Below are 17,979 nucleotides of genomic sequence, written 5' to 3' on the forward strand. Positions count from 1 at the left end.
CAGGAATGTGGGTCTCTCCTAGTTGCATGCTCGTTCTCCTCCGTATGTTGTGTTCTTGTTCTGCAGCGGTCCTGTTTAGTGCAGTTGGAACACCTTTACTCAGGCCCGTCCCTCTCACTCTGCTGCCCTACCCCACAGCACCCAGTCCAGACAGAACCCGTCCCCTGCCCAACTTTCCACTCACTTCTATAGCAAAACCCAAATGATTGTAAGCACACAAAACAGGGAAGACTGGATTTGTTTTGCACAAAAAGTTAAAACATTTGTTTTTCTTTTTTCCCTTCCACTGCGCGTCTGTGATTTCACCCTATCTGTGTCTCATGGCTTTATTCTGTGCTGTCTATTTTTCATCCTTTTTGATCTTTAAACTGGCACCTCATGGTCCACCTCATATGTTCTTGTATCTTGACCTTTTTCCCCCTTTTCGCTGTCTGCTTTCCCCTCACTACTCCACTTGATGGTGGTTGTATGTTTGTGTGTAGTGAAATACTGGAGTGAGACTCCGGTCTTCCTGCTCCAGTTGGAAGAGCTGGTTTGAGGAGGAGTGTTGGGGCTGCTTGCTTTACTCTGCATGAGGCGCTGCATGAATCTCACTCCACCCTCATACTGGCAGGTTCACACAAGCTCTAACACTATTGTGTTAGGTGTTATTTTTCATCAATAAGTTTGTCCATGATTAGCTTAGGAATTTAATATTCCATCTTTTAAAATGTAAATAATTGAGCATGTTGCTATCTAAAAAATAAATCAACAGAGTTTGTGTGAACTTTTTTTCCCTGAGTGAAATACTTTAAATACTTTCCCCATGCCCCCTTTTCACTATGGACCGTTGTCTGTTTTGGTCTGAAGTAATCAAATTCAATTGGGTGAGTTGTTAAACAAAAGGTGTGTTGTTACTCTGACCTTGTAGCATCCGGTGACGTGGCAGCCGTCCAAAGATGGGGATCGCCTAATAGGGCGTATTTTGCTCAACAAGCGCATGAAAGATGGAAGTGTACCTCGAGACTCAGGAGCTCTGCTTGGTCTGAAGGTAAGCTTATAATGATTCTTTCTACCTGTCTGTGTGTGTCTGAAGGTATGAAAAACTGAACATCTCAAACAGTGGCGCTGCACCATCAAGCTTTCTGCTGTAGCATCATCATTCTACTTACAAAATAAGATATATGTTAAAAAGTATGTTAGTAACAGATTTCAGCTAATAGCACATCAAAGCCAGGAATTCTGGGGAAATTTGACATGTGCATGTGGCTGTCAGTGTTGGTTATGTTCATTTATGTTAACATACAGTATAATAAGTTTTCAGCTGTGAATTCTACTATTTTGTGGCCTCTTTTTTGTGTGTGGCTTACTGATTTTCTCTTTGGCTTCTGATTATTGATTACATCATAGTGCTACTCAGTATTAATATTCATTAAAGACTTGATTATGTTCCTGATGAATATTAATGAGCAGCATTTGATATTGAGCTGTATAATTTTCTGAACTCACTCACATTGAAATACTTTAATGAACTGCATTCAACAACAAGTCAGTCACAACCTGTCACTGTTGAAATATTATTTGTTTTGCAGTGTTTATATATTGAATAGTACCATTACAGTCCCCAATATATTTACATTCTATGCTTACTGTGTGTATTTTTCTCATGCTTTTAGTGCTGTATAGCCTACTTCTATAGGACATATTCTTGCTTCACATGATTTAAACATTTTAGTCAGTTTGTTATTGCAGTGTAGTCATTACATTGCCGAAAGCATATGAAATAATTTCTGTTGTGGTAGATGCTTTGGTTTCCCTCCCCTCCTTTTCACTGTAGCATGAATCTGTAGGTGGTGCACACTGGTAAAAAAGCTGAGCAGCCAAAGTCCAGAGGAGCATGGTGGGCCATGAAGAGAGAGAACAGAGAGCGGCAAGATGGGGAAAAATCATTACTGATTGAATGATCCTCCTGAAATGGCATGTTTGTGTCCGCTCAGTGCCTCTGTGTGTTTCTGTCCGCTCAGCAGCAGCCAACCAACTCTGCAATCCAGCCAGTCAGTCCATCAGTCAGGCTGCCAGCCTCGCCCTCACTGTCCATCTCTCTCTCTCTTCCTCTGCAAGCCTCCTTCTCTGGCTCCTGCCTGTTACATAAAGCCATTTCATTTAGCCGACTCCCCTAAGCTCCTTTGTATGTTGGCATTCAGCTGCCATTAAGAGGGATTTTTATTTGTATGATGCCCATGTAAGCTGAGCAGAGTGGAGTACAGCAGCTCAGGACTGTACAGTACAGCTCTAGCCCACGGGGCTGCACTGTTACAGAACCACAGAGCAGCACCAGAGTGTGTCCCTGGGGAAGAAAACATAGCCCTGGACATTTAAAAAAACAAAACAGAGATGCACTTTTACCATTGACCCTCTCCTTGAAATGCTTTTAATGAGGATTCATACCTTACAGGCTAAAGCTAAAGCCATGACATCAACGGGATACTTTGAGGAAAAGAAATCTGTCTTCTTCTACAAGCTTCAGTGCACGTGATACATCTTCATAGGTTTTGTCATGAAGAGTTAGCATGGCACATTAATGCTGTGGTTATAATAACACTAACAGTTCAAGTTTAGTTTACACATGTATTTTACTGCTAATCCAGTCACCTCTCTGCTTCTACAGGTGGTGGGAGGCAAGATGACAGAATCTGGTAGACTTTGTGCTTTTATCACTAAAGTGAGGAAAGGAAGTCTAGCAGACACTGTTGGACACCTCAGACCAGGTATTAAAAACACACACAAACTTTTGTTTAGAAATTAAATTAGTGGATTTGGTAATATTCAATATACTCTAGTGGTGCATAATGATGTGTATTTTCTACACTGACACAACACAGACAGCACTAGCATAAAAGACTGAAATAAACCACGTGCCATTCTGTATATCTGGTGTTTTTGCAGGTGACCAGGTGCTGGAGTGGAACGGGAAGCTTTTACAAGGAGCCACATTTAAAGAAGTTTACAATATTATTCTAGAATCCAAGCCTGAGCCGCAGGTGGAGCTGGTGGTTTCACGGCCTATAGGGTGAGAACTCACAGCTGTCACACGCACTATACTCTTCACAAGACAGTTAGTGTGGGATGTTAGTGAGCAGTAACGGACTGGATGACAGTAACTGAGGTGTTAGGCCCAAGGAGAATTTCATTAGACAATTAAATTTGTGTTCAGTCAATCAGAACACAGATTTAAATAATTTCTTACAGTAGACATTAATGAACAACATGCATGTGCCAAACTAAAACCAATTAAAGCAGGAATTATGCATTAGATTAATTAAAGCAATTACAGTTCTTATGTCTATAGGCTCATTCTTGCCACGTCACTGCCTGCATTACTCAGAATAACTTTGAATTGAGTTCTCTATACACACAGAATTTGTTTGTGAACGAGTGGCGCCATCTTGTTTATTCACCTCCCCCTGACTATCTGCTCGGGCCTCATATGGGACCAAAGAACGCCGCCCGGCAAAAAAGACTTCACTTGTACTCTCTTCTCCAGTTGTTTTCGAAAGAGTTAATTGTGGGGAAAAACTGTCATGTGTAGTCAAGCAGGTACACAGGGAATACAGGGGTTGGAACATATCCAATAAACACATGAAACACTGGAGAAGGGCTGGAACACTTGACACAAACTGACGAAGACGAGCTGACAGAACAAAGGAAGCAGACAGATTTAATTACACTCAGGTGAGGGGAGAAAATGAGACACAGGTGAAACTAATCAGGACAGAGCAAACAATCAAAGCTGGCGGGAAAAGCAACCAAAGACAGGAAGTAAAACTACACAATACACAAGGCCAAACACATTACAAAATAAAACAGGAAATAGCTGAACACAAACCAAAACCATTACAAAAATAGCGGCACCTTTACTTTGTCAATTCCTATATCTGACCTGCTTTGTGCTGCTGAGGGAGCTGCTGGGTGAATGAAGACTAATGTGGTCATTAAAGCACAGTGCAGTCAGCATTAGCTGAAATTGATCCTTTCCATCCCCTCCTTCTCTTCTGTCTCACACACTCATGCTCTTTGTTTGTTTGTTTTTCAGAGATATTCCAAGGATACCAGACAGCACACATGCACAACTGGAATCAAGTGAGTCTTGTCAAGAGCTATTTCATTACCTCATTTTATCCTATTAATCAGCCTAGAAACAACAAATGAAGTAAATGTCTTTGAGAATTGCTTCTGACTCTTTGCCTCCCTGTATTTCTGTTTTCTCATGGCATACTTTCTTGCCCTCTTTGTGTCCCTCTTCTTGTCTATGTCTTTCTGTCTTCCTTACTACCAACCCCCTCTCTCATTTTATCTCATCATGTTACTAAAACCACAAACTAAAACCAACATCACTACTAAATAATCTGACTGTGTTGTCTGTGCCCTGTCAGGTTCGAGTTCTTTTGAGTCTCAGAAGATGGATCGCCCATCCATCTCCGTCACGTCCCCCATGAGTCCCAGCATGCTGAGGGACGCCCCCCAGTACCTGTCAGGACAGCTCTCAGTGAGTAACCTCAGCATGACATACATACTACATGTGAAATCTCTGGAGGGACTGCATTGTTAGATTGCTTTGGCCACTGTTGACAACTTATGAGTAAGATGGGTTATGGGTGATTAAGTCCATATGACTACATTTTGGAATATACTATTCACATTGTAAATTTATTATGCAACTCAAAGTATAACTTAAATCCTGGTTAAAACCATTGGGCTACAATGCATAGCTTCTCTCACTCTGTTTGTTCAGCTGGCCCTTTACCAAACCAGCACAGGATTGTAGATCAGGTTACTGTGTGTGTTGTCCATTATCTAGTATAAAAACCCTCCTGGGATAAATGGATAAAGGGCTACATTAAAGCAAGGGATAAATCAACTCTCAAATTTAGGATCCACAAGGGAAATAGCTTTAGCATCTGGGAAATACCTCCAAGACATGTTTTTCTCTCACCATCAATATTTATGAGAGCTAGTTGGGTTTGATTGACATTGGGTTTGAGGGCTGATACCACTGACAATCTTCATGATCTTAAAATTTGACAATTTTCAAGTATCTTTAGCTTTTGGTGATGTGGTATATCAGGAAAATGTCTGATTCCAATTGCTGTAGTGGACTGTAGAGTAATCTGACTTGCATTGACACTTCTAACACTGTCAGCCAATTAAAAATAAGCACTGAATTCTGCAAACCCTAAATCTCACCGAGATACCTCTTAAGTTCTCCATTTCTTTGAAGCGACCTTGAAATTCAAAAACAACTGATCACTGAAACAGTTCATTGAATAAACCTTGTAAGACCTGAAGTGCCTGATGAGTAATTCTACACAATAAAGAACTGTCAGTATGATATTTTTGGAGCAGTCTTGTCTCTGTGTTTAGGGATAACAAGGGTTTAACGTCACTGTGACGCAAGCTTTGAAGCAGAGGAGAAAAGGTCCAGAGTAGAAAGAGAGATATAATTGTGAGGCATTTATCATTTCAAAGGGCCTATGCAGAACAGAGCAGAGAAGCTTGTAATCAGAAAAGCAGAGAAGCAAAGATATAAGTGAAAGGTGAGAAAGTAAAATAAGAATGAACCCAAGGCCTAAATCTCCCATCTGAAACTACAAACTTCTGTGTATTGAGTTTTTGTTGGTGTTTTGTGGGATTTTGGTTTTATTGTATTTTCTTTTCTTTTCTTTTTCTTTTTGCTGTTTAATTTTGCTTATCCAGAGCCAAAGCCTTAGTAGAAGAACAACGCCTTTTGCCCCTAGGGTCCAGGTAATTGGCCCTGTCTGAAGGGCACAATCTCTATTTGGTCTTTGCTCATTGACTGTTGACTGGCCTTTTTTCTGTTTCCATACTTTGGAAAATGCATTCCCAGGGAAATGGCAGCTTCAAGTTTCCCTCTTAGTGCAGTGCATTGTGTCATTTTCTTCAATTTGATTTCTTGGTATCACTGTTATGATGAGAGTTATTATTACTCATTTTAACCCATTCACATCATTACTCCAAGGTAGTGCATGCTCAACTAATCTGAACACATTTCAAGAGACACTCTTCCATTGCCTGATTTGACACCAGTAATTGACCCTACCTTGTGTCATACATTTTGGATTTTTGGCAATGCAGGAGGGTGTCTCCCTGAGCTTTTTTAGGACAAATGACTTGGGGTATGTTCTGCTTCATTGTGACATGAACCCAGGCCTTGATAACTCTAACCCTACACACATCTGCAGGAGCGAGTTGAAGTGATGTTAATTAGCAGCCTATGGTTGATGGGTCTGCAGTTTCATGTTGCAGTGAAAAGATACCAAGTTCACCATCATATGTTGGAAACCAAATTGCATTTTCCCTTCCAGAGTTAATGAATAAGCAAATTGTACCTCCCAAATAACAAACTTTAAACCAAGCAAAGCTTTGAAGGTTTTGCTTTGTGCTCAGGATCTCTTTTAATCTGTCATCTTTAATATCAGACCGTTTTTTTGTGGGTTTTGTTTTATGACGTGCAGTACAGTCACTTTGTGTGATTCTATATTCTCGATTCAGTTAGAAGGTTAACACTCCTGCTTGGGACTGTGGATATTTATCTTGCTGACACTGTTACAGTATGCTGTTTTGCTTGAGAGTGCCCTCAACAAATTGATGCGAGAATATTGTTATTATGCATAGTTGAGCATGCAGATGTCTGCAAAGATATACACTGTGGGTTTTCAAATTTAGAGGCGTCTAAACACATGATATGGAGTTAGAATGGAGGTAAATGAGTAGGTTTTTTGTGTGTGTATGTTCATGTGTGTACTCTTGAAAAAGCTTGTATGTTTCAGTTAATTATTAGATGGACACATTGTAAAGCCACTTACGGTTGTATATTTGAGTAGTTTACTATTGAATCACGTATTATCACACATAATATAATCTTGATGTTTTACCAATTCACAGACTACAGTATACATATTTTGCAGTATGGTACAGTTTGGTGGGCTGCAAGTTTAGAGGTTGTTTGGTACAATTTGTTTTCCCATAAGCCCTCTCTTTTTGCCTATATGAAATCTGTCGACTTGTCTTGAATGCTCTTTCTTGCGTTGCTGCATGTATAGCTGGTAGTTTTAAATGGTGCAGACCCTTTCCATAATCATATTTTTAAAGAAGTATGGACAAGAGCTTAGAAGTTTTATTTCACATTTCATCTACTTTCTTTAAGGCCTCAGTTAGAGCTTTTTCTTCTTCTAAGTGTCTTCTTTTGGAGTCCATACTTCCCTTTCAGTGTGAACTGTCTCCAATTCCTCTTGCAACAGCATGATTGATTTCTCCATATCAATGCCCATTTAATATCTGAGAGAGCATTATTAGAGACAACATCATCACTGGTAGATGGTATCATTTCAACAGAGCACACTGTTAATTTTAGAGCATGCTGCCTTTAGCATTTTACTGCAATTCACTTAAGTCAAAATGACATTCAAGCCAATTGTATTCAGTTACATTCAATAAACTTTATTCATCCCTGCAGGTGACGTATTTAATGACATTTACAACACTTTATATAAAAAAAACACAATGAAAACATATAAACATGGCACCATGCGCATAACTAAAAAAAACACATATTTTCATTAAAGGAGGGTCTCTTTAACCATAGAGAAAAATGTCACTTTTTTTTTTGACATACATTTTTAGCATTTTCCTACCATATTAACATTGATACATTAAGTCCATGTGTTAATGAGCACTTAAGCTCTGATAAATTGCCCCACCAAGCATGTGACCTGACATCATCTTAGCAGGTAGACATCTTCCTCCTTTTCCCTGAAGGGTAAATACAGGAGAAGACCCTATGCTGTAGTCAAAAACTCTCAGTTGAAATGAGATAGGTCTCCAATAAAATAAGGCACAATGGCACATGTAATAACTTTATTTCTAATTTGATGAAGTTGTCTTCTCCTGCATTAGTCCCTCTTTGTGTTTTTACTTCTGTTGGCCCTGACCTGTGCTCTGCTCCTGCAGGTCAAACTGTGGTATGACAAAGTGGGCCATCAGCTAATCGTCACCATCCTGGGTGCCAAAGACCTGCCACCCAGGGAAGATGGTCGGCCCAGGAACCCTTATGTCAAAATCTACTTCCTCCCTGATAGAAGGTAAGAGTAGAAACAGTTACCACCATTGCCATGTGCTTATTTTACCCACCCAACTCTTTTAATGTTATGCCATTTCACTCCATTCAGGAAGACATAGGACAGTAGTGGGCCGTACTGAATTATTATATATTTTAGAAAAAGGATTCTGTATTAGTGTGGATTTTTTGGAACATTGATGTGATGTTGCAAGGTCATGCGTCATTGTTTTTTAGCCATTAGCATTAGGAAAGGCTGTATGGATATACAGTATGTGGATGTGTCTAATTACTTTGTTGGTCGTTCAGTGCAGTTTTGCATCTTGTTAAGCAGTTCTTTCTTATGCACTGATGAAGAATGCAGGAAGTGGACATTTTCAGGGAGAGTAGTACAGTAATCTTACCATCTTGTTCTCATCATCAGCATGCCACGGTGATGTGCTCTGTGCTGTGTCGTGTTATTGATCTGTTGTATTCGTGGCTCTTCCCTATCATGGTTGTAAATAAAAACAGTTTGAATTATTGTTCCTCCAGCGACAAAAGCAAGAGGAGAACAAAAACTGTAAAGAAATCCTTAGAGCCCAAATGGAACCAGACCTTTATGTATTCGCCGGTGCACCGGCGGGAGTTTCGGGAGCGCATGCTGGAGATCACATTGTGGGACCAAGCCAGGGTGAGGGAGGAGGAGAGCGAATTCCTGGGAGAGGTAAGAAAACCAAACCCCACCCATCAGGGACACTCACTGACAGTCTCTCAGCTAATCCTCTTGAATAGGGTCAAGCCCTTAATAAAGCTCTTGGCCATTACAAGGTTTTGGTGGTCCAGTCCTTGTCCAACATGGACATGGAGCTTTGTTATTTTTACTTACTGTGTAAAAGTGTTACGATAAATAAACACATCGGCATGAGGGAAGGGCTTGTTTGGGACTGACGCTCGCTGTAAGAGCTCTATGAGTATTGGGTGTGTGTTGTATGTTGCTGTAATCCATCATTGAGAAAAACTATGTTAGTTTGCAACCATTGGAGTGAGGTAAGAGACGTTACCGCTGCCTTCTTCCTCTCACAGATCCTTATTGAGCTGGAGACAGCTCTTCTGGATGACGAGCCACACTGGTACAAGCTACAAACCCACGATGTGTCCTCCATCCCACTCCCACGTGCCTCCCCGAACACACAGCGCAGGCAGCTCCACGGAGAGAGTCCAACACGGCGGCTGCAGAGTACGTAACCGCTCTGTCACTGACACATGTCACAAAAGTCTTATTAATGTCTTGAAATTTACTTTAAAGAGAAAGTGAGAGTGGCCACCCTTTAGGGAAAAATAAATTCAAAGTGATATGAAATATACTATATGCACGCTATAAGATGATGCAACGGTGGACAAGTCAGTAACATCCCTCCAGTCTGTATCAGTAAGATCTCAATAGCTTAGTGAGATATTTTGCAGTGCAGTAATTTCAGGTTCTTGATAACTCGGTATGGGTTCAATTCAAGTGGATTTTTCAAAGTTACAGTTTTTTTGATAACAAAATTCCCTCTTTTTGTTTGCTAAGACTGCCGACATTGTTGTTGTTACTGTGCCAACATGGGCTTTGTTGCCAGAACTGGCATGCAAGGAACACTACAGTTACAGGACCGCCATTCAGTAGTGGTCATGTAACTGAAGTCAGAATAAAATCATAACAGACTTCAATGATTCCAAATTATTTCAGTAAAGTGAATGATCAGGTTCTGTCTCTTATAGTAATATATAATGTAGTAGATCTAGGCTTGGTCAGTTTTCTCATTTCTAATAATAACTATAATTTGCAAATGTACAGTATGTTCTCATTTACAAATAAGGCTTTAACAGTCATTGTAGTTTATACATATTTTGTCTTTGTCATCCATGTCACATCAACCTTACTGCTTCTGCTTTTACAGACAAAGGCTCATATTCATACAACTCAGGTAAAGCCCCCTGCAATTGCAGGCAGTGCAGCTCTATGGAGCATCTGAGTGTTCTCCTGTCCTCTTCAAAGATGCATTCTTGTGCCCTGATTCTCCACCCCTTTTTCCATGAAGGGTGCATGTTGCTGCTGCCTTACATGGATTTCAGTGTGGGGAGCTGGTGTAAATTTTATACTACTAGTTTGAAATCCACTCAGGGTATCAGACACGTGCACGCTCCAGGGAAACAGATTTAGGACACAGTGGTCTCTCCCTCTCTGTGTATTCACCTGTGACTATCTCATCATCCCATCCTGCAACCCACAACCATATCCTGCAAAACTGCACTCAATCCTCATCCTAAAGTGATGTTATAAAATCCCAGGCTATCTGCCAGTCCCGGCAGACAGCATATACTTTGATTTTGACCACTTGCTTTTCCTCTGTGATGTTTATTGTATATTATTTTGCCCATTGCCAATATTTCCCCCTTTAAAAATACACAAAATACTTTTGACAAATTTTACAGCCCATTCTGCTTTGCTTGAGTTTGTGTGTCTTGAATGTGAATATGTTCTTGAAATTGTCATGGGATACAGTAGATGACTCTGTTGCTGGTGTGATACTTTGCTTACTATTCTTAATCTTCCAGAAAAAGTGATGGTATATTTACTTAGAGAAACGAAAAAGAGAACGCTTTGATTATCTTTATGCATAATACATTATTTTCTAGGATTGTATTTCCTCTAACCAAACCCCCAAATAGCTCATTTTACGGCCCTTCTCTCACCACTGTTTCATTCTGTCACCAGATACTGGTTAACATGCTTTAGACGACTGTATTGTAGTCCATGTTACGTAGGACTGCTTCACTGTAATGCTTCTACTAGACACATAAGGCTTGCTTGCTTCACCCACCAGGATGATTTTGTGGGCGTTTATGTTAGTTTGAGGTGAAAGAGCTGACAGCTGTAAAAAGTCTTTAGCCAACTGAGATGAGAGGTTGGGAGCAGCACTGCCAGAGTGCAGCACTTGTCATTTCTGATAAAGCACACGTGTCCAGTTGATTTAAGTTGACTGAACGGTGAAGGCGGTGGGGTGGTGGTACTTTAAAAAGAGGGGGAGGGAGGGATGATAAGGCTACTGGGGAAGATGAAGAAAGAGCTGTGAAGCCATATCACTTCTAGCACCCCCACCTTCACATGTAAATTGAATGATTGAATGTGTCATTTAAAAGTGCCACAGTTCAGATGAAGTGAGATCTACTGTTTTTGTTGAAATGCAGCATTATTTTTTACAGCTGACGCATATTTTCACGTATATTATCCAAAATGCTCTCTTGCGGTACTGTTTGTTGTATTTGCGGGGTGCGGTGACATGAGTTAGGGACTGACAGTATATTCATTTGTTCTTATTGGATTCAGTTAGAACATTCAGTTTAACCAATAAAGATTACATTCAGACCAGGGAGGCATAATACAAAAAACTGGGTGAATAAATGAACGTGGGAATGAAAATGACTCGCCCCCCATCTCTCTGTCTCTCTCTTTCTCTCCTCATTCCATCCTGCACCCCCTTCTATCTCTTTTGTTTTCTCTTTATCTCGAAGGATCCCAGAGGATAAGTGACAGTGAGATCTCAGACTACGATTGTGAAGATGGTGTCGGGGTAATAACAGGTAATATCTTAGGGTTACATTAACATGCAATAATTAGTGTATGTGAAATAATAATACAAGTGAATCAAATCAAATGAAAAACAAAATGGCAAAGAGACAGTCTGGAGGTAAAGTAATACATAGTTTCATGTATTCTATTATTTCATGTATCCTATTAAATTTTATGTGTATTTGCCTTCGCCTTGAACTCAGGTAACCTCCTGCATGTCACTATCATGTCAAATGCTTCCTGGGCCTGAACAGCTTACAGAAATTATTAGATATCATATTAGCAGGGTAAAACGCTGTAGCCCATCAGCAGCACAGTGAAGGAGCACTGAGATTTTGTCTGCCTCTGCACTGCTAGTTACTGTTCTGCTGTACTCACCAAGGCTCCAGCAGCACGCCCATGCTGCACATCAGAAAAGGCAAAGCAGAGCCGTTACCAGCCAGAGAGCCAGCAAAAAAGGCAGAAAGAAAGTATTTGAAATTTCCCCACATAAAATATCAACTTCAAAGATATTGATGCTGAAATAGGTAGCAAAGCCATAGAAAAAATAGAGGCTTGCTTTGTTTTCTCATGCAAAAGATAGTGTTTTGCAAGCAGTATATTCTTTGCTATCCTCTTTCAATAAATCATCATCCCTCTTTTTGTCTTTCACTTGAAGACCACACAAATTGTGCCGACTTTGTGTGCAGGAAAGCTGCTGGCAGGATGGAGACAGCTGCCTGCACTGGTAGTTTAGCATGTGGTAATGTTTCACATCCCTATTAGCCGATACAGGCCGCAGAAGAAGAGCGGAAAAGAATGTGAGACGTAGAGAGGAAAGGCATTGGAGAGAGAAAAGAATAGATTCAGTTACTGTAGCAAACGCCTGTCAGGCAGACAGGGGAAGAGCATCAGCCTGGGCTTGCTGATGATACCGTAGCTGAGGGAAATCCTCCTCCAGCCTCTTTAACATTCTCATCAGCCCCTCACTGCCTCGCCATGCCAGTCCCCTTTACTTCATTCACAGTGAAGGGAATACCCCTTCGCTCAGCTCTGGTCGCACCCTCCTCCTTACTCATGCTCACCACATCTCAGTTTATCCTGCAGTCTTTGCATTAAACTGCTGCCACTATTACTTTCAAATGGGGAAGAAAAACGTTTTTTCAGTGCATTTTATTTTACGGTACACTAACTGCCATGTTTCTAATTGTCGTGTACATACAGTACAGCAGGCATTTTTATAAGTGAAGTGCACAATAGTAATTACTGCACAGGTTATGCTTATGTAATCCTGTCTTTTGAAGTAGCATTCCTGTTATTGGACTCTTTTGATGCAAGAGAATTTTAAAAGTGAAAAGTCAAATTTGTTTTGCATAGTACATACACATTTAATCTTGCTTTGACCCTCAGTTCTGTTCCATACTTGTGCACTGATGCAGTCCACTCCTCTTGTTAAATCCTATTAATTGTCCGTACAGGTTCTCCTCTTTATATGTGCTTAACAGGCAGGCTGTACTCATGCGTGAAGCAGCATGTCAAGAGGAAGAATAGATTTAATTTGGCTCTGCATGGAAGTTGATTGCATTCTGAATTTCAGAATTTGACTTGCATCCACTTGCAATCAGGATGGATCATTTAGTTTGAAATATTGTAACAGTTTTATTCCAACTATTATGCACAGCTGCCACTAAAAAGAAAATCTTATCATATTAATATGTCAAACTTTCTCAAGTGAAGGTCAACATTTCTTTATCGTTACCTCCAATTTTTCCTACCTTTCCTTCTTTTCCAACTTTTGATTCAGGGTTTTCTTTAACTCATTTTAATGTGCTGTACACTCTATTGAATATCAATCAACTTTAATAGTGCTAAGCATTGACCTTAACCATGGCTGCTAGCCATGTCTGATTATCGGTTAATGAACTCTTTCAAGTTCAATGGACTAATCAGTCTTGCAGAGAAAATTCATTATAATGTTTCTGACTTTTTAAAGGCTATTTTCATGTTTAATGCACAGTGTTAACACAGCAGATGAATTGCACCTTTAAACCTAGTCCTCATTTTTGGAACATAGAGACTCAGCATAATGAAAATGAAAATAGAAAATGTGTGCCTGTGCAGGTCAGGATTTAGCATAAGTTTTATAAAGTTTGGTCTGTTTCTTCGAAGTTATTGGGGGTGTGGTTAAACAGGACCTGCATCATTAGCAATCCTAATTTTTCATTATCAAATGCTGCAGATTTAGCTATTTCACTCGCTCAAAAATACAGGGAATCCACAAGGTGTTAAGGTTAAATTAGTACAGTATTTGCGCTTTGTCTTGTAATTTAAAGTCCACCACTGCAGTATTTTTGGTGTCAGAATATTAATGCAGAACCAACAATCCAACACCCTCTCCCTCTTAATATTGTCCCCCCATCCCTCCCTTCCTTTATCCATTCTTGTCTACACAGACTACCGGCCAAATGGCAGAGACTTCCAGAGCTCCACGTTGTCTGTCCCTGAGCAGGTGATGTCGTCTAACCACTGCTCTCGGTCGGCTGATATTAATCGGGTGCGGTCACGCTCTCCCAGCGTTCCCCCACCCTCCAGGTAACTAATACTCAGTCCACTACTGGGCTGACCCTTGATTTCTGGGTTTACACTGTGTTTAGTTTTTGTTTTTAACATGTTTTTGATGTATTTAACACCCTGTTGATATCTTTTATGAACAAACATATGTTGAAGGAGGATGCCTTAAGTTCAAGGCTTAGGGATCCACAAAATTCTAATAGATGAAGGGTAAAATCTGCTTTACTCTGGAAAATGGGAGTTTGAAATTAGTCACCGATTTGGTTGTAGCACTAAGTGCTGCTGCCCTCGTACTGCCTTCCAAATTGCTACATCACCCCTATGTAGAGTGCAGCGTTTCTCACGGTTACTCTAAATGCCTCACATTAACATGAGGCGATGTGCCCTCTGGCCAGTAGGGGGCAGTGTGTGGTGTGTAAACTACATGAGGGGTGATCCAGTCCACTTCTGTCACACAGCAGAAGTCTGGACCCCACCTTTGACCTTAGGCCTTCTCAGTACAGCTCCTCCACTAGAGTGGACCACCACAGTGTGTCCGAAGATAACTACTCACGTGACAGGTACACACACACACACACACACACACTCCAGCTTACACTTGTGTACAGTAGATGCATGTACATACGCGGGCATGCATGAACAGATGCTGACAAGCACAAGTGGGGGCTGATGAGTAGACATGCAGGGAGGTGTTTATGCACGCATACACTTATGCACAATGCCGTTTGCCTTAAACTCTCTGGAAACTGATCTTGTGTGTGGGTGCCTTTTAATCTTTTTGATATATTCTTACTTTTAAAGAGCAATTTTTAATCTGATACAGTGGGGTGGATACCCTATACCTTGATACCTACTTCCTCTATCTTCCTCTATCATGTATACAAACAGTATTACTTCAAACCTCCAAAAGATTAATGAAAACAAATAAACAGCAAATAGCCAATGAGAAGTATGATCCTTAAAGATAAAAATGAAGTTGTCACTTCACTAATTCATCAGAAAAGTTGTATCACAGATATAACATGAACAACAGACTTGGGTAAGACTACACTGCGTGAGAGGAGTAATTAACAATTAGTTTTTTCCATCTTAGATTCAGGGGGTTGAAATTATTTGGAGCCAGTGCTGCAAATGCTGCGTACAGTGTACAGTGTTTGCAAGTATCTCACTAAGTTTATGGAAGAGGTGGTCAAGGGGAAGTGGTCAGTTATCTTCCATCAGCACTTATTTTCTGTGAGGGTTGGAAAATGTTGCTCCAAGAGTCCAATCATAGCCTTGGCACTGCCCGGCCGCAGCTACTTTCCCCCGTCCAATTAACTTTATTTGATATTTCTGAGGCTTGGCCTAAATCAGTGTTAGACGCAGAAAATGCACTTATCTAAATTGTCTGGGACAGTGCTCACTTGAGTATATTTCCGCTGCTTTAATTAACAGCGTCCGGTTATTTATTGAAAACAGTTGAAAATGACACAGGAAATGAGTCATGGAGAATTTGGAATTGTCCCAGAACTCTGACTATATTACAAAATATCCTCTGGAATTTATATAGCTTTTTGTGAGGCTGGTATTTTGTTTAAAACTTGTCATTTTCACTGTATTTCCCTACTTTTTGAAATATTATTTAAAATGTGTCTGTAAAAGAAGAAATCTTATGTAATGTATATGGTCTTAAGTTGTTTAATCATCCAGTAGAAGTGACACCAAGCAGCTTTAGGTGTTTGGACTGTGCTGTTCTGTTCTTTCTTGTGAATGCTGCTGGTGTGTTCGGTGTACCACTTTCATCTGTCTGTGTGGTAAAGCTGAGGAAGACATCTCCTCACCATCCGATTTCTCAGCCTCTCTTATCTTCCTCGCCTGTTTTTCCTCTTTGAAACTGTTACATCAACCTTTCCTATGAGCTTCCTCAGTCTCTTTACATCCTATTTCTTTGAGAAATCTCTCGTTCTCTCTCACTCGGTTTCCTCACCCCTCCATCTGCCTGCCTATGATTCTGTCTATCTCCAATCCTTTCTCTCTCTCTCTCTCTCTCTCTCTCTCTCTCTCTCTCTCTCTCCTTTCCTCCTCCTCCTCCTCCTCCTCCGCTTCTTCCTCGGCGCCATCTCATATCCATCTCTGTCTTCTCTCCTCCCTCCATGTGGTTGCAGCCATTTTCTCACCCTACCTCGAACCAGACATACTCAGCCTATTGATGATCCTCAAAAGGACCCAAGGTAGACTTTTAACATGAGCATGCATGAAGCCCCATCTCTGCACCTCCATTTTCTAACCCAACACCCCCTCAACTCCAACCCACAACCCCCTTTCTTTTCTAGAGGAAATCTTTCATTTGGGTGTTGAACACATGGCACTGACACTATGGCATGTTTTCTATCACTATAGTCTATGCACTGTAAGAACCTCATAGTAATCAGTTGACATTACGTCCACTAAGCCTAACCACACTGCACTGAGAAAGTCAACATCACACATCATGTTTTTTGGACGCACTGAAGAAGCTACTTCATATTACCTGGCCATTGTCAGTGCCATCAGTGTTGTGTTGTGTTAAAGTATATATTTCTTCTGCAAAAGATCAAATATATACATAATGTGTGTTACTTTTCAGTGGTACAGTATATTGAGAAAATGAGTGACTCTGTGGCCATACACTTCATCCATCCAGTATCAGCACTGCTTATTCTCTCTTTTCATCATCTCAGTCATTCTCATATAAACGTTCTTCTCATTTTACTCCAAACATGTACCATGTGAGAGTGTGAAGTGTGATTCCTAGATGAGCAAATTCCTCATTAGTCTTTTCATCTTGTCCACAAAAAGAGTGAATATAGCAATACTGAAAATGGATAAGTGTTTTATGGTTGTGAAGCTTTGTCCAGCAGAGGTGGTTTCTCCTACAAACATGTAGATACATTCAGTGTATAGTAGTGTATATTAGCCTTATATGACTCACTGTGGATCTGCGGGATAATTAAATAGGTGTGTGCTCAGAAAGAGAACAGACAGAGTAAGTCTGGGAATCCAAAAGGTGTACACCAACTTTTCTTCCCTTGCAGGTTCTTTTTTTATGTTACTTCCCGTTCTGCTGGGAAAAAAATTAAATGCTGACCAGTTGTGATATTGTTTCGCCAGCCGCAACCATCGCGTGTACCCGATCTGCCGAGAGGAAGCAGTCAGGTTACTGCGTTCCACTAGGATGGCCCGCGCCTATTCTGAGGGTGCCTACTCCGACTATGACTACGAGAGGTATTGACATGCACTGCCGCTGCATCTGTGCATCCGTCATCTTGTGGTCTCCTCAAGTTGTCCCTCGTCCGTCTTTAATTTATCCGTGATCATACATGTGATGACAGAAAAAGATATCCTGTCTGATATCGGTTTTTGTTAAATAGTCATCACAGCTCTGAAGTTGTGCTGATGTAAAATAATAATACACAACTGCCTCTGTATGTTGAGGCTCAGAGCTATTTGTGTTGCTGATGTCAGCTGTATGTATAGTGGTTGTTGAGTACTGGACAGCACCTGACTGTTTCTTTGTTGATGTCCTTGTTTATGTACCCATGTACATTATACCAACAGCAGTATGTTGATCAGTGGTGTGTGTGATTTTTAGTGTTGTCCTTTTTTTACATGCTATTGGCAGCTGCTTATAGCTCACCTGTACAATGGCATCTCTGATGCATTGCTCTGGGCTGCACAGTAGCTTTGTAAAGTTGGCTTCTTG

At 40.6% G+C, this 17,979-nt stretch overlaps 1 protein-coding gene across 34 annotated transcripts in view; it reads left to right on the top strand.

The window, feature by feature from the left end:
* rims2a (regulating synaptic membrane exocytosis 2a) overlaps positions 1-17,979 on the top strand; it is a 154,861-nt gene that overhangs the window by 82,437 nt on the left and 54,445 nt on the right. For 10 of the 34 annotated variants that reach the window (XM_044207225.1, XM_044207231.1, XM_044207235.1 and 7 more), the window contains 11 exons: positions 911-1,030; positions 2,648-2,747; positions 2,926-3,049; positions 4,073-4,119; positions 4,413-4,525; positions 8,008-8,138; positions 8,648-8,819; positions 9,179-9,332; positions 11,651-11,719; positions 14,141-14,279; positions 14,717-14,818. In XM_044207225.1, the coding sequence (XP_044063160.1) occupies positions 911-1,030; positions 2,648-2,747; positions 2,926-3,049; positions 4,073-4,119; positions 4,413-4,525; positions 8,008-8,138; positions 8,648-8,819; positions 9,179-9,332; positions 11,651-11,719; positions 14,141-14,279; positions 14,717-14,818 (1,271 nt within the window). Of the gene's footprint in view, positions 1-910; positions 1,031-2,647; positions 2,748-2,925; positions 3,050-4,072; positions 4,120-4,412; positions 4,526-5,733; positions 5,782-8,007; positions 8,139-8,626; positions 8,820-9,178; positions 9,333-10,035; positions 10,063-11,650; positions 11,720-14,140; positions 14,280-14,716; positions 14,819-16,402; positions 16,469-17,387; positions 17,502-17,979 lie in introns of all 34 variants that reach the window. The other 24 variants (XM_044207227.1, XM_044207229.1, XM_044207233.1 and 21 more) reach the window with 9 other exon arrangements.

This window comes from Siniperca chuatsi, linkage group LG9 (genome assembly GCF_020085105.1).
Source record: "Siniperca chuatsi isolate FFG_IHB_CAS linkage group LG9, ASM2008510v1, whole genome shotgun sequence".
Lineage (NCBI taxonomy): Eukaryota > Metazoa > Chordata > Actinopteri > Centrarchiformes > Sinipercidae > Siniperca > Siniperca chuatsi.